This window comes from Scyliorhinus torazame, chromosome 8, assembly GCF_047496885.1.
Source record: "Scyliorhinus torazame isolate Kashiwa2021f chromosome 8, sScyTor2.1, whole genome shotgun sequence".
In the NCBI taxonomy this organism is placed as follows: Eukaryota; Metazoa; Chordata; class Chondrichthyes; order Carcharhiniformes; family Scyliorhinidae; genus Scyliorhinus; species Scyliorhinus torazame.
In genome coordinates this window covers 64,988,326-65,012,462 of record NC_092714.1, presented here as the reverse complement: position 1 = coordinate 65,012,462, position 24,137 = coordinate 64,988,326, and the positions used below count along the sequence as shown (strand labels likewise).

General features: G+C 45.5%; 1 protein-coding gene across 1 annotated transcript in view; it reads left to right on the top strand.

Moving 5' to 3' along the window:
- tbx15 (T-box transcription factor 15) overlaps positions 1-24,137 on the top strand; it is a 150,289-nt gene that overhangs the window by 33,153 nt on the left and 92,999 nt on the right. The window contains exons 2-3 of the mRNA XM_072513742.1: positions 6,888-7,113; positions 15,920-16,021. Coding sequence (XP_072369843.1) covers positions 6,888-7,113; positions 15,920-16,021 — 328 coding nt within the window. The remainder of the gene's footprint in view (positions 1-6,887; positions 7,114-15,919; positions 16,022-24,137) is intronic.

The following is a 24,137-nucleotide window of genomic DNA, read 5'->3' as shown; positions in this document are numbered from 1 at the left end:
TATTTTTAAATCTTGGATAATGTTCACTTTGAACCTTTTATTTATAGTAAAAACACATTGACTTGCTGAAGTTTCTTGTCATAACTTGAAGCCATAATGTTTTGCATTATTCTCACTGCTATTCTCAGTCTGTTCACCTGATAGGAACCTGAAATTTCCATTGAGCTTCTCTTCAATCTCCTGCTGTAACAGTAGTACAAATTCAATGCAGTAGCCATTTCTCCCATTCACCCGGACCCCAGTACTCAATAGCTGTGCCTGGGAGACTTTGTCAAGGCACCGTTTAGTACTTGTCCACATAAATGGCATAACAGCACCTGAGGATCTCCCAGGTTATTGGAGACCCCTGGCTGGTTTATAGGACAAGATTTTACCCTGGCATTCCCCCTGTTACCTGGGCACCTTGGCACTGCCAGCCTGGTACCCTGATAGTGCCACTCAGACACCCTGGAAGTGCCACCCTGTCAGTGCCATGGTACCTTGGTGGCACTGCCAGGGTGCTAGGGGTACTGCCATAGAACATAGAACATAGAACATTACAGCGCAGTACAGGCCCTTCGGCCCTCGATGTTGCGCCGACCTGTGAAACCACTCTAAAGCCCATCTACACTATTCCCTTATCGTCAATATGTCTATCCAATGACCATTTGAATGCCCTTAGTGTTGGCGAGTCCACTACTGTTGCAGGCAGGGCATTCCACACCCTTACTACTCTCTGAGTAAAGAACCTACCTCGGACTTATATCTATCTCCCCTCAATTTAAAGCTATGTCCCCTCGTGCGAGACATCACCATCCGAGGAAAAAGGCTCTCACTGTCCACCCTATCCAATCCTCTGATCATCTTGTATATAGTGACAGGTTGGCAGTGCCAGGGTATCTAGGTGCCAGAGGTCAGGCTAGGGGAACCTTGCCACTTGGAGGTGGGATGTTTGGGGGGGGCGGGGTGGTCAATAAGGTAGAGTTGGGGGGGAGACGCTGAAAGGGGATAGGGAGGAAAAAGCAGAGATGCCAGCCAAAATGGCTCCCCGAACTGCGAGCAGCATTTAAGTGCTCCAAAAGAAGCGGAAAAGTGCTGTTGGATAGTGGGATATTTCTCGGCGCAGCCGCCAAAAGATACCCCGTTAAATGTGCCGAACAGCGGACTTTAACTTCTGCCTGCTGAATCACAGCCATACTCTCTATAATTTCTGTGAAGCATATATAAGATTCAACCTGTTGTCGATCTAATGATTTCTGCAAATGTAACTTTGCATTGTATCCTATTTATGAATCCCAATTGCAATAGTTCCAAAATGCACTAAGAGCCACTGTGGCTTAGCATTTGAAATTGCAGAACTTGATTTGAAATTCTGACAAAATCTGGTCCACTCCACAGATATCTGAATTGCTAATCCATTCAGAGAATTCAAATTCACAAAATCATTTCAGGTGGTTCCTGTTATATAAGATTCCTAATTGAAGCCATCAGTGCTTGGTACTTGGTGGCACTCTTGCCCCTGAGTTAGGGTGTTGTGGGTTCACAGCCCCTCTCCAGAGGCATGAGCACAAAAATCACAAACGCCAGAGGTGTAATTTTTCAGATAAGAAATCAAACCAAGGCCCAGTCTGGTCGGCTAACTCAGGTGGCCTTTAAAGAACCTATCGTGCAATTTTGAAGAGCAGCTCTGAGGAGTTATCCCTGGTGTCCTGGTCAATAGTTATCCCTTAATCACCATCACGAGTGACAGATTATCTGGTCATTTTAGCTCTGCTGTTTGTGAGAGCACACATAATCCTGTGCTACAACAATGTCTGCATTTCAGAAGTACTTATTGGCTATAAAGCATTTTGAGACGTCCTGAGCTTATGAAAGTTGCTATCTAAATGCAAGTCTACATTTCACTGTATTTAGAAACACAACTTTTGCTTGAGTCTTATCCATCATCTGGATTTTAACATTCAAATTCACTAATCATAGCTATAACTATAATTGCAGTTATAGATAGGCACATAAATTGTAGGTACAGATGATTTACTAAGATGTATCAACATGCTTCAGAAATACAATTACCTCAGTGCAAAATGTGTTTTTGTTAAGTATTTTTTGTTAGTGTTGTTAAGATTGATTGAATTATTTATTAGACTGTGGTGTAACTACTCTGCCAATTGGCTACTTTTAATCTGCAATTTACAAAAACCCTCATCCAAGCATAAATGTTCTTGGCAGTCTAATGATACATTCAGCTGCACATTCAACATTCCCTCTGTATTAGAATTTTCAGTTTTCCTGGATGCAAAGCTATTTTGCCTAAAATTATGATTAACTTTAATTAAATGGAGCTTAAAAAAACTGGTCCACTATTAACCAGACCAGGGCCACTGAGATGAGGGGCGGGATTCTCTCAGCCCGGGGCCGGGCCGGAGAATCCCCGCAACCGGCGCGAATCGCGCCACGCTGCCACGCCGCCACGCCACCCTGACGCCGGCACACAATTCTCCACAGAGCGGAGAATCAGCGCCATTGGCGCCGGCGCGGAGCCGGAGCGGCCGCCCCGCCGATTCTCGGCCGGCGGGAACTCGGTGTGGAGGGGTCGGGGGGCGGCCTGTGGGAGGGGAGGGGAGGGGGGGGGTCCAACTCTGGGGGGGGGGAGGGGCCTCTGATGTGGCCTGGCCCGCGATCGGGGCCCGGCCTCTCTGGCTGGAGGCCTCCTTTCTTCCGAGCCGGCCCCTGTAGCCCTGCGCCGTGTTGTGTCGGGGCCGGCGCATTGAAGGGAGCCACTGCGCATGCGCGCGTCGGCGCCGGTGCCACTGCGCATGCTCGGACCCCGCGGTGCCCAGTTGACACCGGGATCAGCAGCTGGAGCGGCATGAACCCTCCAGTGCCGTGCTGGCCCCCTGTAGGGGCCAGATTTGCTGGTCCTGAGGCCGTATTGACGCCGTCGAGAAACACGACGGCGTCAACACTTAGCCTCAGGATCACAGAATCCTGCCCGAGGTAACTGACTGATCAGTGCTGCCCTTCAAGAATCTGGAGGGTCATTGTGAGTGGCATCAAGTCTCCTCTCACAGTGATTGGTGGATATGGAGGATTTTGAATACCTTTCCATGGGGTAAATTTAACAGACACATTTTATTTCTGATTTTGTACCAGTCTTTTTCTTTCCGTTTAGATAAGCTTAAGACACGGTAACTACTTATGTCATGTTTTCGGAGTTTTGGACCATTTTTCCACAAACATTTTTTTGAAAGAAGGTAATTTTCCAATCCAATACTTCAAAGCTTTATGTATTTACGAGTGAAAAAAGACACTGGGCAGTAGGTGGTTAACATGATAGTAGAAGTTAATATTCTTCCCCAAAGAGTATGAACAATAAGCAATTCATTGGTTTGTCTTGGTAATTGTTAAACATCTCGTGCCCCATCTACCTGAATGGGAACAGTATTCCATAGCGTGCACGATTAGCCGGCTGTTTTCAAGCACTCAGAGCACCGAGAAATACCACGTTATTGAACAGCCATTCGGGTAGCCTGGGAGGCTCAGTGGGGAACACACAGTCGCGGTCTCACTTAGTCCTGTATTCTGCACTGAGGAGCTCTGCTTGCTGGGACACCTCAGTGCAGAAAGAGATCAGGACGCCATTTAAATATGGCACCCTGATCTCTCATCCACCACCCCCCCCCCCCCCCAAGCCCCAGCTCACCAGTAAGGGGGTCCTCAGACCCCAGACCACCCCCCCCCCCGCACCAGGCACTGCTGTCCTGATCCACAGCGTGGCTAAACTGCCAGCCACCTTGGCAGTACCAGCCTGCAACCTGGAAGTGCCCCTGCCAACAGCCAGTGCCACCTGGGCACAGTGGCAGTGCCAGGCTGGCACCCAGGTGGCACCAGCAGTGCCATGGTACCAGTCTGCCTAGAGGGCAAGCACCTGGGGGCTTCCGATCCCCTGGGAGACCCACAGGTGCCTTTCCATCTGGTCCCCAGAGACCAGCACTGATCAGAACTCACCCAAGGACTCCAAGGCAATGGGGTTAGATTCCAATGCCTTGGGTAAATCATGGGAATGCATATTAGTGTGCGAGTGGCTGCAGATTTGCTAAAAAGTGAAATCCACCCCCTCATAATGGACAGGATTCATATTACGACATCTAGCGAGATGATGTTAGATCTCGCGAGGCATGGCGAAATGGGTAGATCCCGGAAGAGGGATCGCCTGGCATCTACCGGCCACGTTGCTCTGCATTGCCTTTAGGGTGTAACGCGGCCGATAGATCTTGCCCCTCATACCTGTATATTTTCATCACCTCTGTTATTAAAGAATTCTGCTGTTAAATACTAAGTAATCATAGAATAGAATCATAGTATGGTTAGAGCACAGAAAGAAACCATTCAGCCCATCATGTCCATGCCAGCTTTCTGCAAGAACAACTCCACTAGATTCCCCCCCCCCCCCACCCCCACCTTTCCCTCTAGCCCTGCAAATGTTTTCTCTTCAGATAAGTGGTCAATTCCCTTTTCAAGACCTCTATTGAACCTACCTCCACTACACTCGCAGGCACTCCAGATTCTAACCACTCACTGCATTAAAATGTTCCTCCTCATGTTGCTATTGCTTCTTCTGCCAATTCCCTGATTATTAATTACATTGCATGTACCTGTTCAAAAATGTGCTAAATGTTTATGATACAATACCTGTAATAGCTGTCGTGTAAACAGATGGTTAATTAACAACTTGAATTTGGTGTTTGATCATTAAATTTGCATTTATCTTGCGATTAACATTTAAATTAAGCTTAAATCAATTTATGTACTCAGCAGAGGTATTGCAATCTCAACCATGAGCAAAACAGAACTGTTAATGTTCACAGAGGCAGTGGGGACAATTGATTCATATTAAGCACAACATACAAATTGGGCAAATGGATTTATGCTGCGGTTAATTTGTTAATTGTTTTGTGATTTATATAGAACTGGCATACACATGAGACAGCTTTTAATATCTTACACTGGAACTATCTTAAGAAGGGTTTACATTAAAGAGAACTGGTAATGGACCTGCACAATTCTCTTGTGTAAATAGACTGAAGTTGCAATTATAAAATTCTTACGTCACCAATTCACTTCTCTGCAGATCTGTTCAACAACTCCGTAATAATTTGGCGATACTACTAATTAAAAATGAACAGCACTCTACAAAACTTCACAAGGCTCTGAGAAGGATAGACTAGATTACGCTGAACAGCAACATTCTGTCTGACAATTAATACAGAAAATATATTCATAGAATCCCTACAGTGCAGAAGGAGGCCATTTGGCCCATCGGGTCTGCACCGATCCTCTGAAAGAGCACCCTACTTGGGCCCAATATCTCGCCCTATCCTTGTAATTCCACCCGACCTTTGGACTCTAAGGGATAATTAGGCATAGCCAATCCACCTAACCCGCATATCTTTGGACTGTGGGAGGAAACCCAAGCATCGTGATTCACTGGGTTAATTGTTTTAATGTGACACAAAGATGTTATTAATAGCAGTGTAAATCTCCAACCTATCAATATGGTGTGGCAAGGCTCAAGTCAAACTTGTTATTTGTCTAATGCGCAGTCGTATGTGCTAAGAGAGAACAAAATGTGGATGGTGAACAAATAGGTGAATAAATAAATACACATGTCAATAATAAATGCCTCAACTGACAAATAAAGCTTTATAGTAGAGCTCACATTTATTGACAAGTTTAACTTTGCTAAACATGTTAAAGCACTTTACATTTGGGAGCGGGGAAAGAGCAAGAGTAGGAGTGGAATTATGGGAGGTGGTTGAAGATGCATTCAAAGAAACATATCAAGCAGGAGGGCGATGTAACAAGACAATGGGGCTGGGTTCTAGACTGTGGAGAAAAGATTGCTGAGTGTTTTCCCATTGATGGTGAAGTAAAAGTACATAACTCTTAAATAGAGGCAATAATTATCAAGAACCACTGGCTAGGTAAATTTTTGGTTTAATGAAATTTCATCACGCCAGCAGGTGCCAAATTGTGATGATGATACAAATAAAACAAGTAATCATAATTCATAGCAGGGACGGCAAGGTGGTGCAGTGGTTCGCACTGCTGTCTCACGGCGCCAAGGACCACGGGTCACTGTCCGTGTGGAGTTTGCACATTCTCCCTGTGTCTGCATGGGTCTCACTCCCACAACCCAAAGTTGTGCAGTGTAGGTGGATTGGCTGCACTAAATGGCCCCTTAATTGAAAAAAAAAAATGAATTGGGTACTTTACATTTATAAAAAAGAATTAAAGAAATTCTAATTCCCAACATAGTTATGGATGATCATTAACATAAAAATAAAGTATAAAATAATAAAAGGATTGCACAATTATAAACATTTATTTATACAAATAATTACAGTGTGTTACAAAATGTAGATCTCCTTAATTTACAGAATAAAAATGAAAGGCACAGCGAATGGCACGCTGGCAAGAAACACACGGCTGGGGAATCGGAGAATCCCACACAGTGTCTTTTTGCCTCAATTCCACTACTCATTTACCTTTGTGTGGTTGTGGCAAGATAGTGACAATGGGAGGTGGGATTCAAAGTCCAGACAGAGCTTTTCCTGTCTTTCAATAAGGAAACACATTTTCAGTTGTTTAATTGTGTTAAAGTAGCCTTTTAAGCATTCAAAATAATAAAGGAGAGAATGGTGCCAAGGAGTTTATATTCTCTGAGGAGAGATACTGGTTTGTGCCAAAACTCCAATATCCTCCATTAACATTTCTTTTTTGCCAGCGTGGATGATAATGAAACAATGCACATGGTGCTGATTGACTTTTGTCTAATATCCAATTTTTGTCTTCCTATATTCTTTTGTCCCCATTATCTAATGACATTTCTTATGTTGCGTTTGCAGAGTCCCAGCTGAGCTCAGATCAGGAGCAGAGCCCGGGAGCAGAGGGTGAGAGCCCTACCCAGCACACAGCCTGTTCATACAGCTCTCCCACAGAACTCACTCCCAACTCCACCACATCTCTCCCAACCTCCTCCATGGATGAGATTCAGATGGAATTGCAATGCGTCGATCTGTGGAAAAGATTTCATGATATTGGCACCGAAATGATTATTACCAAAGCTGGAAGGTATCAGAGCAGGTTTCCTTTTGATCATTTAAATCTGTGCTATTTTGGTAGAACTCAGTCAGAAACGCTATTTCAAGCTTTATTTATTTTTCCCCAGTGATATTCATGCCAAACTATCAAGTTCCTTCAGTTTTTCCAGAATTGTCACTCAAGGTTTGCTATCCCAGTGGCTCCCCAACCCACAGAGCATTGGTGCTAAAATAATTTGTACAAATGAGTCCTTTCTTCATCGTTCTCTGTCAAGCTTCTACAGCCTTGTCTTCCAACTCACAGGTTTTCTCTTCTGACTCTGGGCTGTTTTTTCTGCCCCCCCCCCCCCCCCCCCCCCACCCCCTCTTCTTCTGCTCCACTGTCCAATATTTCTGCTTGCTGAATTCCAATTTCCTGCAAAAGAGTTGGAATGTTGGTAAAGGGGCTACATAAATGTGGGTTGCTGTTGGTAACAATAGCTGCTGCACCTCATGTTAGAGAGTGATGTGTTCCCAACCATCCAGTCAAGTCAACCCCGATGTAATTTCATTTGTCTGGAAACAGAAAGCGAGGATGGAAATAGGCTGGTTTGCACTCTCCTCCACAATCGAACACTGTAAATGATGTCCATTGGGCAGGGTTGCAGGAGGATCCAAGTGCCTGTTGGGCTGAGTCCCAGCAAGGAAACTTTTGTCATCAGAACAGAGGGGAAGAAGAGAAAATCGATCAGAAAAATAACCAAACACAAACCGCTAAAACTGTTGCCCTTGTGTTACTCTTATTATATTTTTAAAGTTATAGTAAATTATTTATTTTTCAAGAAACACCCTTGGTTCTCCCACCCCAGGCTACATGGAAGATTTTGCAGCCTAGCCAAGAATTAACAAAACTTGGATTCATGAAACTTGAAGCTGCCAACAGCTGGTTTTGAATACAGGGATTGAAAAAGAAACTATTCAAATCACAGTTCCCATGAATTAAAAAGTTGAAATAATTTACTTAACCTTTTCCCTCAATATTTACATTTTTGGGGATGATTTATTGAAAGAAATGTTGATCTGAGCTTTGTGGATTGTTTTTTTGGCTTAAGCCTTTTGAAGGCTGTGATTTTAAAATGCACAGTCTGTAACCTTGACTGTTATGCAGGGATAGCGCCTCCCTGTGCCCACCAACACTGACAGTACCACAGTTTGCAGGGTTTGCAGCAGCCAACTTCATTTGCATTGGGTCAGTGGGTGTCCATGTCACCCACTGACCAGGGCAGCACGGTAGCACAGTGGTTAGCACAGTTGCTTCACAGATCCAGGGTCCCAGGTTTGATTTCTGACTTGGGTCACTGTCTGTGCGGAGTCTGCACGTTCTCCCCGTGTCTGCGTGGGTTTCCTCCGGGTGCTCCGGTTTCCTCCCACAGTCCAAAGATGTGCGAGTTAGGTGGATTGGCCACACTAAATTGCCCTTAGTGTCCAAAAAGGTTAAGTGGGGTTACGGGGATAGGGTGGAGGCATGGGCTTGACTAGAGTGCTCTTTCCAAGGGCTGGTGCAGACTCGATGGGCTGAATGGCCTCCTTCTGCACTGTAAATTCTATGATACAACGGGTGAGGGTTTGGTGCCCCATCCACTGGAATATTCCCTCTCCTGCCTTCCATTGGATAACAGGCCAAGTTTTTCTCCTCCTGGTCACTATTTATCTCCCCTTCAGTCCCTCGTGCAAACTTTTGACGCAGTAAATAGTAACTCAGGAGTTTAGGCTGTTTCCCTTTCCAAAATTTACAACCTCCCACTGTTGATGCTACGTGCATTCATACCAAGTATTCCTTGCCTCCCTCGATATAAAGGTGTGTGGTACTAGACTCCTACTAAGCTGTGGCTCTGGGAACTCCCAAAGGTAGGTAAATCCCCACCACAACAAAACATCTAGGGACTACTCCCTGACATCAGTGCCCTAGTAACGGGTGGGTGGAGCTTCTATGCCTTACAAGGCTGGCTGGAAAAGTATAGAACTGATGGGGACCAAAACTCAACTGGGTCCCTTCCATTTTCTGGTGGGTTCTGCCAGAGTGATACCAGCCAGCGGCTGGTGGAAATCCAGAGCCAGTGTGTATTTCCAATGGGTTAATTTTAAGAATCTCCCAAGGATTTCCCAAGATGGTCTTTTCAGTATTTTCCTCACAAAGCTTATAAGATTAGGACCCAGTCCAAACAAGATACTCTGCTTCTTCAGCAAGTGTGCACTGTAGCACATGCATCTGAATTCTGATATAAATCTGTTGTCTATTTGAACCCATTCACCATTTCCACTGATTAAACATCATTGCTTTACTTTTTATTCTGAAACTTGCTCTTTCATTACTTCTCCTCCATAGACTGTCATCCTCACCATCATTTAAATTTTCTTTTAAAGTACCCAATTCTTTTTTTTCACTTAAGGGGCAATTTAGCATGGCCAATCCACCTACCCTGCACATCTTTGGGTTGTGGGATCCTCACCAATATGATGCACTATTGCAGGACAGAAACTTTTGTTCACTGTTTATGGAGTTCTTCATCCAGCTGCTAGGAAAAGTATCAGGAAACTTTGAATTGACTTGGCCCCTCATTTTACTGCCCTGTCCAGACTACTAATGGGTACTAAAAAGAACTAATTAAACATAATAACTTAATTATAATTTAGAGGATATCTAAGCCAGAGATCGGAGGATATTATAGTTAGCTATCGCATTTCTATTAGAAATCTAGTGCTAGGAAACAGATAGCTGACAGTAACTTTGTAATTTAAAAAAAAAAAAAGTATTTATAAAAAAAAAGACAAATTTTAATTTTAATTAATTGACGCAATGTCAGTTAGAGGGGTGCTGTGCTCTGACTGTGAGATGTGGCAGGTCCGGGAGGCTTCCAGCGTCCTGGATGGCTTCATCTGCAGAAAGTGCACCCAACTGCAGCTCCTCACAGACCGCATGGTTCGGTTGGAGCAGCAATTGGATGCACTTAGGAGCATGCAGGTGGCGGAAAGCGTCATAGATCGCAGTTATGTAAGTGTGGTCACACCCAAGGTGCAGGCAGAGAAATGGGTGACCACCAGAAAGGGCAGGCAGTCAGTGCAGGAATCCCCTGTGGTTGTCCCCCTCTCGAACAGATATACCCCTTTGGATACTGTCGGGGGGGATAGCCTATCAGGGGAAAACAGCAGCAGCCAGAGCAGTGGCACCACGGCTGGCTCTGATGTTCAGAAGGGAGGGTCAAAGCGCAGAAGAGTAATAGTTATAGGGGACTCTATAGTCAGGGGAACAGATAGGCGCTTCTGTGGACGTGAAAGAGACTCCAGGATGGTATGTTGCCTCCCTGGTGCCAGGGTCCAGGATGTCTCCGAACGGGTAGAGGGAATCCTGAAGGGGGAGGGCAAACAGGTAGAGGTCGTTGTACATATTGGTACTAACGACATAGGCAGGAAGAGGCATGAGGTCCTGCAGCAGGAGTTCAGGGAGCTAGGCAGAAAGTTAAAAGACAGGACCTCGAGGGTTGTAATCTCGGGATTACTCCCTGTGCCACGTGCCAGTGAGGCTAGAAATAGGAAGATAGAGCAGACAAACACGTGGCTAAACAGCTGGTGTAGGAGGGAGGGTTTCGGTTATCTGGACCACTGGGAGCTCTTCCGGGGCAGGTGTGACCTGTATAAGATGGACGGGTTGCATCTAAACCGGAGAGGCATAAATATCCTGGCCGCGAGATTTGCTAGTGTCACACGGGAGGGTTTAAACTAGTATGGCAGGGGGGTGGGCACGGGAGCAATAGGTCAGAAGGTGAGAGCGTTGAGGGAGAACTAGGGAATATGGACAGTGTGGCTCTGAGGCAGAGCAGACGGGGAGAAGTTGCTGAACACAGCGGGTCTGGTGGCCTGAAGTGCATATGTTTTAATGCAAGGAGCATTACGGGTAAGGCAGATGAACTTAGAGCTTGGATTAGTACTTGGAACTATGATGTTGTTGCCATTACAGAGACCTGGTTGAGGGAAGGGCAGGATTGGCAGCTAAACGTTCCAGGATTTAGATGTTTCAGGCGGGATAGAGGGGGATGTAAAAGGGGAGGCGGAGTTGCGCTACTTGTTCAGGAGAGTATCACAGCTATACAGCGAGAGGACACCTCAGAGGGCAGTGAGGCTATATGGGTAGAGATCAGGAATAAGAAGGGTGCAGTCACAATGTTGGGGGTATACTACAGGCCTCCCAACAGCCAGCGGGAGATAGAGGAGCAGATAGGTAGACAGATTTTGGAAAAGAGTAAAAACAACAGGGTTGTGGTGATGGGAGACTTCAACTTCCCCAATATTGACTGGGACTCACTTAGTGCCAGGGGCTTAGACGGGGCAGAGTTTGTAAGGAGCATCCAGGAGGGCTTCTTAAAACAATATGTAAACAGTCCAACTCGGGAAGAGGCGGTACTGGACCTGGTATTGGGGAATGAGCCCGGCCAGGTGGTAGATGTTTCAGTAGGGGAGCATTTCGGTAACAGTGACCACAATTCAGTAAGTTTTAAAGTACTGGTGGACAAGGATAAGAGTGGTCCGAGGATGAATGTGCTAAATTGGGGGAAGGCTAATTATAACAATATTAGGCGGGAACTGAAGAGCTTAGATTGGGGGCGGATGTTTGAGGGCAAATCAACATCTGACATGTGGGAGGCTTTCAAGTGTCAGTTGATAGGAATACAGGACAGGCATGTTCCTGTGAGGAAGAAAGACAAATACGGCAATTTTCGGGAACCTTGGATGACGAATGATATTGTAGGCCTCGTCAAAAAGAAAAAGGAGGCATTTGTCAGGGCTAAAAGGCTGGGAACAGACGAAGCCTGTGTGGCATATAAGGAAAGTAGGAAGGAACTTAAGCAGGGAGTCAGGAGGGCTAGAAGGGGTCATGAAAAGTCATTGGCAAATAGGGTTAAGGAAAATCCCAAGGCTTTTTACACTTACATAAAAAGCAAGAGGGTAGCCAGGGAAAGGGTTGGCCCACTGAAGGATAGGCAAGGGAATCTATGTGTGGAGCCAGAGGAAATGGGCGAGGTACTAAATGAATACTTTGCATCAGTATTCACCAAAGAGAAGGAATTGGTAGATGTTGAGTCTGGAGAAGGGGGTGTAGATAGCCTGGGTCACATTGTGATCCAAAAAGACGAGGTGTTGGGTGTCTTAAAAAATATTAAGGTAGATAAGTCCCCAGGGCCGGATGGGATCTACCCCAGAATACTGAAGGAGGCTGGAGAGGAAATTGCTGAGGCCTTGACAGAAATCTTTGGATCCTCGCTGTCTTCAGGGGATGTCCCGGAGGACTGGAGAATAGCCAATGTTGTTCCTCTGTTTAAGAAGGGTGGCAGGGATAATCCCGGGAACTACAGGCCGGTGAGCCTTACTTCAGTGGTAGGGAAATTACTGGAGAGAATTCTTCGAGACAGGATCTACTCCCATTTGGAAGCAAATGGACGTATTAGTGAGAGGCAGCACGGTTTTGTGAAGGGGAGGTCGTGTCTCACTAACTTGATCGAGTTTTTCGAGGAGGTCACTAAGATGATTGATGCAGGTAGGGCAGTAGATGTTGTCTATATGGACTTCAGTAAGGCCTTTGACAAGGTCCCTCATGGTAGACTAGTACAAAAGGTGAAGTCACACGGGATCAGGGGTGAACTGGCAAGGTGGATACAGAACTGGCTAGGCCATAGAAGGCAGAGGGTAGCAATGGAGGGATGCTTTTCTAATTGGAGGGCTGTGACCAGTGGTGTTCCACAGGGATCAGTGCTGGGACCTTTGCTCTTTGTAGTATATATAAATGATTTGGAGGAAAATGTAACTGGTCTGATTAGTAAGTTTGCAGACGACACAAAGGTTGGTGGAATTGCGGATAGCGATGAGGACTGTCTGAGGATACAGCAGGATTTAGATTGTCTGGAGACTTGGGCGGAGAGATGGCAGATGGAGTTTAACCTGGACAAATGTGAGGTAATGCATTTTGGAAGGGCTAATGCAGGTAGGGAATATACAGTGAATGGTAGAACCCTCAAGAGTATTGAAAGTCAAAGAGATCTAGGAGTACAGGTCCACAGATCACTGAAAGGGGCTACACAGGTGGAGAAGGTAGTCAAGAAGGCATACGGCATGCTTGCCTTCATTGGCCGGGGCATTGAGTATAAGAATTGGCAAGTCATGTTGCAGCTGTATAGAACCTTAGTTAGGCCACACTTGGAGTATAGTGTTCAATTCTGGTCGCCACACTACCAGAAGGATGTGGAGGCTTTAGAGAGGGTGCAGAAGAGATTTACCAGAATGTTGCCTGGTATGGAGGGCATAAGCTATGAGGAGCGATTGAATAAACTCGGTTTGTTCTCACTGGAACGAAGGAGGTTGAGGGGCGACCTGATAGAGGTATACAAAATTATGAGGGGCATAGACAGAGTGGATAGTCAGAGGCTTTTCCCCAGGGTAGAGGGGTCAATTACTAGGGGGCATAGGTTTAAGGTGAGAGGGGCAAAGTTTAGAGTAGATGTACGAGGCAAGTTTTTTACGCAGAGGGTAGTGGGTGCCTGGAACTCACTACCGGAGGAGGTAGTGGAGGCAGGGACGATAGGGACATTTAAGGGGCATCTTGACAAATATATGAATAGGATGGGAATAGAAGGATACGGACCCAGGAAGTGTAGAAGATTGTAGTTTAGTCGGGCAGTATGGTCGGCACGGGCTTGGAGGGCCGAAGGGCCTGTTCCTGTGCTGTACATTTCTTTGTTCTTTGTTCTTTGTACTAACTGCAATTATGAAATAGGGAATCACTGACTGATCTAAGAGCTAGCAGTGCTGCTCCAAAGAAAAAACCCTCAGTGACCCTGATGAAACAACTTAATCTTGCAAGTAAACAGATTGAACTGGGCATGACTCGGAAAATGTTTTCAAATGAGGCATTGAAAATATAATGGAAAAAGATTGGGAAATAACCACACAGATACTGCTGACGATTTCAATGAATCATTTTCAGAACCTTAACCAGCACTGATTTCATTCAGAACTAAATATAAGTGTATGACATTGAAAAGCTGAAAGAGGAAGGAAATCCCTCAGGCAGTCAAAGTTAATAAAAATAGGCCTTTAATTCCCTTCTCTAAACTGTTTCTGCCGTACAATTTCACTTTCAGTTATTCCCTTGTTGAGATTTTTTTGAGTGAGGGAAAAGGCGAAAATGCAAAGTGGCATTAAATTTCATTGCAATGAATTCTGAGCACACAACTCTCTTGAATTATGCATACATGTCACCACTTATTCTCTGCTCAACAGGCCATATGTAAAATGACTGGTACTCAAAAACCCTTTGAAAGCGAATTTGAATCTGTACAAGAATGAGCAGCTTGCAAATCAGGTTGAAACAGGGTTAACCCTTCTTGGACTCACCAACTTTCAATTGTGTGGAAACAAGTTTCCTTTTGTATACTTTTCAAAGGTGCAGAAATTGTCTATTACCAAATACAAGGACATTCCAAATAAGTTGGATTTTCCTATTTCATGTTCTGGAGTAAATTAAAATTCGCTCTTCACTTGAGCTGCTATTTTATCTCTGATTTGTGCCCTATTCCTTTGCCCTCTCAGGATCTTTGTCTCATACAGCTTTCTTCATCCAGGATAAACTGTGTTATGTTGTCGATTATACTATAATTTATAAAGGTCAAATGGGGTAATGACAGGGATACATGCCAAAACACTGGGCCTAGGTTCAGTTTTCTAATGTCCCTGGTGTCAACATGGGACAAATCAAAACAAAATGTTCAGACAAAGCCAAGTTTACTCGTTGAAGTGCACTTTTCCTTTGGAATAATTAGCGAAGCTGACAGCCCCCTATTTTGATTGAGTGTCATAAAGCTTCAAGTTATGTTACGCTATTGGTATGGAACTGATCAGGAATTCATTCGTAGAACTCAAACTGCTACGGGGTTCAAAAGTTTGAATAACAGCCGGTGACCATTGATTAAAAATCTTCAGTTGTTTTTTATTCTGAAACTTTCATTTTCATAAACCGAGCTCCGTCTCTCAGTCGACACTTCAGCTTTTCTCTGTAGAATGTCATCTTCACCAACATGATGTACTATTCCACGACAGGAACGTTTGTTCACTGTTTATAGAGCTCTTCAACCAGCTGCTGAGACAAATATCAGGGAACTTTGAGTTGGCTTGGCCCCTGGTTTTACTGCCCTGTCCAGACTGCTAACTGAAATTAGGAATAAATAAGGAATCACAGGTGCAAGACTGATCTACCATTCTCTACATTAACTGAGTAATTCTGCTCCAAAAGAAATCTCAGTGAACATGATGAACAACTTTGAAATTGTGTGGTGATGGCATGTAATTTTGATTTTTACTGAATGTTCCACCTCAGGCTATGTATAGTAGCCAAACTCCATAAATGATTAACTAGGGGATGAGCTAACATTTAAAATATTCCCATGTTTAAAGATCTAAGGATACGATGAAGGAAACTGAAAGATGTTTCTCTACTGCCAAAGAGCCAACTATGCGTGAAGAGTTAGCGTGTAGATTGGGCATTTTGAAGGTTTGCGTGGGGGAAGAGAGAAACATTATTTATACCAAAACAAATTGAGATTTCCTCTGTCCAGAATGTGCAGGCTTAAAGACGAGGGAAACTGGAGAAGAAGTCAAGTCCCAGATTGCTCTTCAGCACTTGCCGCTCTGCTAATTAACAATCTGTTTGTGCTCTCAGTCAGGGAATGGTAATGGCTGGTGAGGAAGAGGGAAACATAAAACTTATCAACGAACTCATTACAATTATAAAACGTGGTTCATTTTATTCACAGGCGAATGTTCCCAGCAATTAGAGTGAAGATCACAGGGCTGGATCCTCATCAGCAATATTACATAGCAATGGATATCATCCCTGTGGACAATAAGAGATACCGGTAAGTTCCACAGTAGTTGAGCCACTTCTGTTTAACTGTATAGAAAGAGCTCAGCGCGGTAAGCAAGCATAGACCACATTTCAATCTGAAAAGTAGTCAACAGAGTTCCCATTCTAAATTTTACAGTAGTAGACAAGGCACTGCTTCAACTTGCAACTGGTCCATATAAAATAGCTACCTGTCTGCCTTAACTACTTTGGTGTAATGCTTAGAGCAAGGCCTGTGGTGTTTCAGTTTTCTTGAATAAAATTAGAGTACCCAATTCATTTTTTACAATTAAGGGGCAATTTAGTGTAGGCAATCCACCCACCCTACACATCTTTGGGTTGTGGGGGCGAAACCCACGCAAACATGGGGAGAATGTGCACACTCCATACAGTGACCCAGGGCCGGGATTGAACCTGGGACCTCAGCGCCATGAGGCAGCAGTGTTAACCACTGTGCCGCCGTGCTGCTCACGTAGTGTTTCCGTTAATGTTGGAGTATAGCTTTCTTTGGTAGTGAGCATCTATTTGCTTTAAGTTTTGTTGTCTTTATACCGCTTGTGCATTTGTGTCTTTCTGCTGAGGTTGTCAGCTTGCGAAGGAAAACTTTCCTGACGTATTGACAATTGCAGTACAAAAGTCGTTCAACAAACCTGAAAGAATTGAAACAACCATTGGCTATTTTCTTACTCCTGCATGACTGTATAGAGAGAATTAATTCACAAGGAAAAATATTCAGCATCAACATCTGCTGTTGTTAATATCCAGTGGTCTTATTTATGGGCAATATCACTCCTGTTTGGTAGATCAGAGGAGACCTGTTTTCACCAGCTCCATACCTCAACCATTAATATTTTGTTATGCAACATGCAGATGCCTACCTTACTTGAAGGTTTGTAAGAATGAATGGATGATGTTTTGAGAATCACAATCCTGTTGCAACCATGACTCATGACCAAAATTAGAAGCCCCATCCTGCAGATGAGCTCAGATAAAACTAGAATCATGCTACCACCCAAATTACTGTCCAGTGAATGAGAGGAATTTCAAGCAACAATCATTAAATTTAAAATTCTATCTTTATCTTCAAGTCTTTCCAGGACCACACCCTTCCCAATCGCTGTAAACTCCTTCAGCTCTATAATTCAGTGTTCCTCAAACACTAGCGTCTTAATGCATGCCCCACTCTCTTCACCTCGCCATAAGCGAGTTTATCTTCAGCAGTTGAGGCCATAAGCTCTATAATTCCTTTCATAAACCTCACCACCTTTCTCTCATCCTTTAACAGCATTTTTGAATTTTATCTTCTTGACCAAGTCACCCTTCTTAATACCTCTTTCATTGGCTCAGTGTTAAATCTTGAAAGGGTATATTCCTGTGAAACACCTTGGGACATTTTTATACATTAAAGGCACTATAAAAATGCAAGTAATTGTTGTTGCACGGAATATGGAAGTGAAAAGATGATAAATGGAGAATATTTATTAGGCCATGGTGGCCTGTCTCCAAACTCACTCTTGCCAAATCTTTCCATGGCTCAAAGAATCATCTCCTTATAATGAGTGAACAAGGTGTTTCACAGGAATATACCCTTTCAAGATTTAACACTGAGCCAATGAAAGAGGTATTAAGAAGGGTGACTTGGTCAAGAAGATAAAATTCAAAAATGCTGTTAAAGGATGAGAGAAAGGTGGTGAGAGAGCATTTAAACACGTGGCTACAGGGATGGTGCAGGCGGGAGGGATTCAGATTTCTGGATAACTGGGGCTCTTTCTGGGGAAGGTGGGACCTCTACAGACAGGATGGTCTACATCTGGACCTGAGGGGCACAAATATCCTGGGGGGGAGATTTGTTAGTGCTCTTTGGGGGGGGTTTAAACTAATGCAGCAGGGGCATGGGAACCTGGATTGTAGTTTTAGGGTAAGGGAGAATGAGAGTATAGAGGTCAGGAGCACAGATTTGACGTCGCAGGAGGGGGCCAGTGTTCAGGTAGGTGGTTTGAAGTGTGTCTACTTCATTGCTAGGAGTATACGAAACAAGGTAGGGGAACTGGCAGCATGGGTTGGTATCTGGGACTTCGATGTTGTGGCCATTTCGGATACATGGATAGAGCAGGGACAGGAATGGATGTTGCAGGTTCCGGGGTTTAGGTGTTTTAGTAAGCTCAGAGAAGGAGGCAAAAGAGGGGGAGGTGTGGCACTGCTAGTCAAGAGCAGTATTACGGTGGCGGAGAGGATGCTAGATGGGGACTCTTCTTCCGAGGTAGTATGGGCTGAAGTTAGAAACAGGAAAGGAGAGGTCACCCTGTTGGGAGTTTTTTATAGGCCTCCTAATAGTTCTAGGGATGTAGAGGAAAGGATGGCGAAGATGATTTTGGATATGAGCGAAAGTAACAGGGTAGTTATTATGGGAGACTTTAACTTTCCAAATAATGACTGGAAAAGATATAGTTCGAGTACAATAGATGGGTCGTTTTTTGTACAGTGTGTGCAGGAGGGTTTCCTGAAACAATATGTTGAAAGGCCAACAAGAGGCGAGGCCACGTTGGATTTGGTTTTGGGTAATGAACCAGGCCAGGTGTTGGATTTGGAGGTAGGAGAGCACTTTGGGGACAGTGACCACAATTCGGTGACGTTTACGTTAATGATGGAAAGGGATAAGTATACACCGCAGGGCAAGAGTTATAGCTGGGGGAAGGGCAATTATGATGCCATTAGACGTGACTTGGGGGGGATAAGGTGGAGAAGTAGGCTGCAAGTGTTGGGCACACTGGATAAGTGGGGCTTGTTCAAGGATCAGCTACTGCGTGTTCTTGATAAGTATGTACCGGTCAGACAGGGAGGAAGGCGTCGAGCGAGGGAACCGTGGTTTACCAAGGAAGTGGAATCTCTTGTTAAGAGGAAGAAGGAGGCCTATGTGAAGATGAAGTGTGAAGTTTCGGTTGGGGCGATGGATAGTTACAAGGTAGCGAGGAAGGATCTAAAGAGAGAGCTAAGACGAGCAAGGAGGGGACATGAGAAGTATTTGGCAGGAAGGATCAAGGAAAACCCAAAAGCTTTCTATAGGTATGTCAGGAATAAGCGAATGACTAGGGAAAGAGTAGGACCAGTCAAGGACAGGGATGGGAAATTGTGTGTGGAGTCTGAAGAGATAGGCGAGATACTAAATGAATATTTTTCGTCAGTATTCACTCAGGAAAAAGATAATGTTGTGGAGGAGACTGCTGAGCCCCAGGCTAATAGAATAGATGGCATTGAGGTACGTAGGGAAGAGGTGTTGGCAATTCTGGACAGGCTGAAAATAGATAAGTCCCCGGGACCTGATGGGATTTATCCTAGGATTCTCTGGGAGGCCAGGGAAGAGATTGCTGGACCTTTGGCTTTGATTTTTATGTCATCATTGGCTACCGGAATAGTGCCAGAGGACTGGAGGACAGCAAATGTGGTCCCTTTGTTCAAAAAGGGGAGCAGAGACAACCCCGGCAACTATAGACTGGTGAGCCTCACGTCTGTAGTGGGTAAAGTCTTGGAGGGGATTATAAGAGACAAGATTTATAATCATCTAGATAGGAATAATATGATCAGGGATAGTCAGCATGGCTTTGTGAAGGGTAGGTCATGCCTCACAAACCTTATTGAGTTCTTTGAGAAGGTGACTGAACAGGTAGACGAGGGTAGAGCAGTTGATGTGGTGTATATGGATTTCAGCAAAGCGTTTGATAAGGTTCCCCACGGTAGGCTATTGCAAAAAATACGGAGGCTGGGGATTGAGGGTGATTTAGAGATGTGGATCAGAAATTGGCTAGCTGAAAGAAGACAGAGGGTGGTGGTTGATGGGAAATGTTCAGAATGGAGTACAGTCACAAGTGGAGTACCACAAGGATCTGTTCTGGGGCCGTTGCTGTTTGTCATTTTTATCAATGACCTAGAGGAAGGCGCAGAAGGGTGGGTGAGTAAATTTGCAGACGATACTAAAGTCGGTGGTGTTGTCGATAGTGTGGAAGGATGTAGCAGGTTACAGAGGGATATAGATAAGCTGCAGAGCTGGGCTGAGAGGTGGCAAATGGAGTTTAATGTAGAGAAGTGTGAGGTGATTCACTTTGGAAGGAATAACAGGAATGCGGAATATTTGGCTAATGGTAAAGTTCTTGAAAGTGTGGATGAGCAGAGGGATCTAGGTGTCCATGTACATAGATCCCTGAAAGTTGCCACCCAGGTTGATAGGGTTGTGAAGAAGGCCTATGGAGTGTTGGCCTTTATTGGTAGAGGGATTGAGTTCCGGAGTCGGGAGGTCATGTTGCAGCTGTACAGAACTCTGGTACGGCCGCATTTGGAGTATTGCGTACAGTTCTGGTCACCGCATTATAGGAAGGACGTGGAGGCTTTGGAGCGGGTGCAGAGGAGATTTACCAGGATGTTGCCTGGTATGGAGGGAAAATCTTATGAGGAAAGGCTGATGGACTTGAGGTTGTTTTCGTTGGAGAGAAGAAGGTTAAGAGGAGACTTAATAGAGGCATACAAAATGATCAGGGGGTTGGATAGGGTGGACAGTGAGAGCCTTCTCCCGCGGATGGATATGGCTGGCACGAGGGGACATAACTTTAAACTGAGGGGTAATAGATATAGGACAGAGGTCAGAGGTAGGTTCTTTACGCAAAGAGTAGTGAGGCTGTGGAATGCCCTACCTGCTACAGTAGTGAACTCGCCAACATTGAGGGCATTTAAAAGTTTCTTGGATAAACATATGGATGATAATGGCATAGTGTAGGTTAGGTGGCTTTTGTTTCGGTGCAACATCGTGGGCCGAAGGGCCTGTACTGCGCTGTATTGTTCTATGTTCTATGTTCTATGTCAGCATGGTTTGTTCTTTGCCTGTCCTGGTCATTTCTTGAGTTCCATCTTGACACATTTAGGAAGATGTTAGCAACTGCCAGCCAGATCACCCCAAACAGCATTCCAAACTGCTTGTTGACATCCCCTAGACAGTTGCTCAATGGTGACTCTGTGAAAGCCAAATAGTGAATTGCTATGTGAAACATATTGCCTTGTTTACTGCACTTATGCTTTGTGTTGTATGAAGGAATGCAAAAAGGAGTAAATATTCTTTGCATGCTATCTCCATACGGATGTAACGACGAGCATTCAGATTGAATCCACATTTCTATTTGTGAAGAATAGTGTTTATATGTAAAGGTGATTACACTTACTGTGGCAGTTCTTCTGATGTCACTGAACATTTTTCACATTTTCCACTTGGTGTGCCAATCTCAAAAATGACATTCCCTCATTTTGCCAGCATTGCATCTTGTTCCTCTAACTTAATAGTGAGGAGGTTTTTGGTAACAAAGAATGTCACTTTTCTTTACTGTTCCTCCTATACAAGATTTCCAATGAGGGAGCCTTAACCACAGCCTTCCTGGGGAAACAAAATCTCCCCAACGTTGTACCTGTACACCTCCTTCCAGTGGAAGGCAAAATAAATAATAAAAACATCCCTTCAATGGCAAGTAAAACCTTTTTAGAGGCACTGGCTTGCTCTATATAGAGATTGACAGCTTAGAAAAGTGCCGGCCTGCCTTCCTGCATATTTAAATAAATGGAAAATAAATGTAGAATGATTTTATAGCGTATAAAATGAAAGTGTATGGAAGGACGGTGGTGTATTGAGATGGATTGGTTGGCAGACGGGAAACTAAGAATAGGAATAGTGGGCGGGATTCTCCCATCGGGCGGCTAAGTACCGACACTGGCGTAAAAGCGGGAGTGTTTTACTCCGGAGTCGGCACCCGTTCCGGGACCCCATTCTGCGGCCCACAGTGGGGTAGCACGCCGCTCCAGCTGCCGATCCCGGCCTGAACCCGGCGCCGCGGGGTCTGCGAGCGCGCATTTGGGCCGGCGCCAACTAGCGCATGCGCAGTGGCCTTCTTCCCCACACCGGCCCCAACGCCAAATGGCGCAGGGCTACAGGAGCCGGCGCGGAGGAAAGGAGGCCGGGGAACAGAGAGGCGGCTACTATGGAGTCCCGCTCCCGGGGTCGGACCCCCCCCCCCCCCCCACAGGCCACCCCCGGATCCTTCATCGCCGAGGTCCCGCCAGCTCAGAGGATGTTAGAACGGCGGCAGCGGGACTCAGCATTTTGCTGACGGCCCATGAGGGACGGAGAATCGGCGCGCCCGGCCCAGGTCGGAGAGTCGGTGCATACCTCGACCGGCGCCGCGCCGACCATGCCGGCCCGAGTGTGGAGAATCACGCCGGCATCGGGGCGGCGTAGCGTGACTCGTGCGGTCCGACGGCAATTCTCCGACCCGGCGGGTGGTCGGCGAATTCCGCCCAATATGTGTCGTTTTCCAAAAGGCAGGCAGTGACGAGTAGGATACTGCAGGGATAAGCGTCGGGACCCCAACTATTCACAACATATATTAATGATTTAGATGAGGGAACTAAATGGAATATCTCCAAATTTGCAGCTGACACAAAGCTGTGTGGGAGGATGAGCTGTGAGGAGGATGAAGAAATGTGATTTGGACAAGTTGAGCGAGTGAGCAAATGCATGGCACATGCAGCATAATGTGGATAAATGTGAGGTTATCCACTTTGGTAGCAAATTATTATCAGAATGACTATAGATTGAGAGAGGGGAATGTGCAACGACACCTGGGTGTCCTTGAACACCAGTCACTGAAGATAAGTATGTGGGTCCAGCTGGCAGTAAAAAATGCAAATGATATATTGGACTTGACAGCGAGCATATTTGAGAACTGGAGAGACAACACCTGCAATATTGTGTGCAGTTTATGTAGTGATATGCATCACTGTATATACACAAGGGTTAATGCAAATACACTGCAACTAAGTAACCACTCGAGGGAGCACCAGAGATGTATATAATAGAGAGACAGGAATTCAGGGGGGCACTCTTCACAGGAACGGCAGCTGGTGAGCAGGACACAGACAGGCAGCTCAGGTGTAACATAGTATAAGCGCTGGAGAGAGAACAGACTCATACAAATAGAGCGTCTACTTCAACTGTAAGACTACGAGCTTTATTCAGACACAAGGAATAATACAGTTTTGATCTCCTTATCTGAGGAAGGATGTTCTTGCCATAGAGTGTAGTGAAGGTTTACCAGACTGATTCTTGGGATGTATGAGAAGAGATTGAGTCAGTTCAGATTATAATTATATTTGCTGGAGTTTAGAAGAAAGAGGGGAGATCTCATAGAAACCTATAAAATTCTAACAGGACTAGAGAGGGTAGATGTACCCAGAGAGTGGTGAGCCTGTGGAATTTGCTACCACAGAAAGCAATTGAGGCCAAAACATTGTGGGTGCGAATTTACGGCTGCGTTGCGCCTGGTGCAGATCCGGGGGAGCTGGTTAAATAGCGGGAGAGGCCAAAATCAGGATCCGCGCTGGATGTCAATTGGTTCGCGATCTAATCAGCCCGCACCCGGTGGCAGGTTCCGGATCCCGGCCAGACGTGACGAGACACCAAATCAGGCCAATCTTCATCTCATTGGCGCGACGCAAGTCCAATCTAAAGGCCTCCCAAAAACTAACCCGCTCCCCAGCAAATGATCACGTGGGCGTCATTTAGAACTCCTTTTGACAAAAAGGGGAGCTGTTGCAATGGCTGCTGAGGGGAGCTGCAGAGGTGAGTAACCATTTCCGACATGCAGCTCAGATGCACTGGAGCTGCTGTCCCAGTGCTTGGGCAGGGGATGGGCATCCCCGCAGGGGGAGGTGGGCATGGTCGGGAGGCTGGGTATCATAGGTAGGGGTCGCCCCTGGGCTGGGGGGGGGGGGGGGTGGGGGGCTGAGGGACTTGGAGTCTGTGGGGCCTAAAGTCATCCTCCAATAGTATGTATTCCCGTAACAGGGGCAACTACAGCTGCTGCCTGTCTGTCCTACCAAACACTTCCAGGACAGAGCCCTGTTCTTGGTTATATGCTGAACGTCACTTTAACTCCCTTTGCTGCACAGCTGAAGGTTATTGTAAATAAGGAATTGCCATTGTTAGTTATGTGAGCACGTCACAGCTCTCAAGTGCATTCTCGTGCCATGTCTCAGAGTGTTATTGCCTAGCAATAACAGCCCGAACGATTTTGCCTGAACCCTGGGGGCATCAGCAC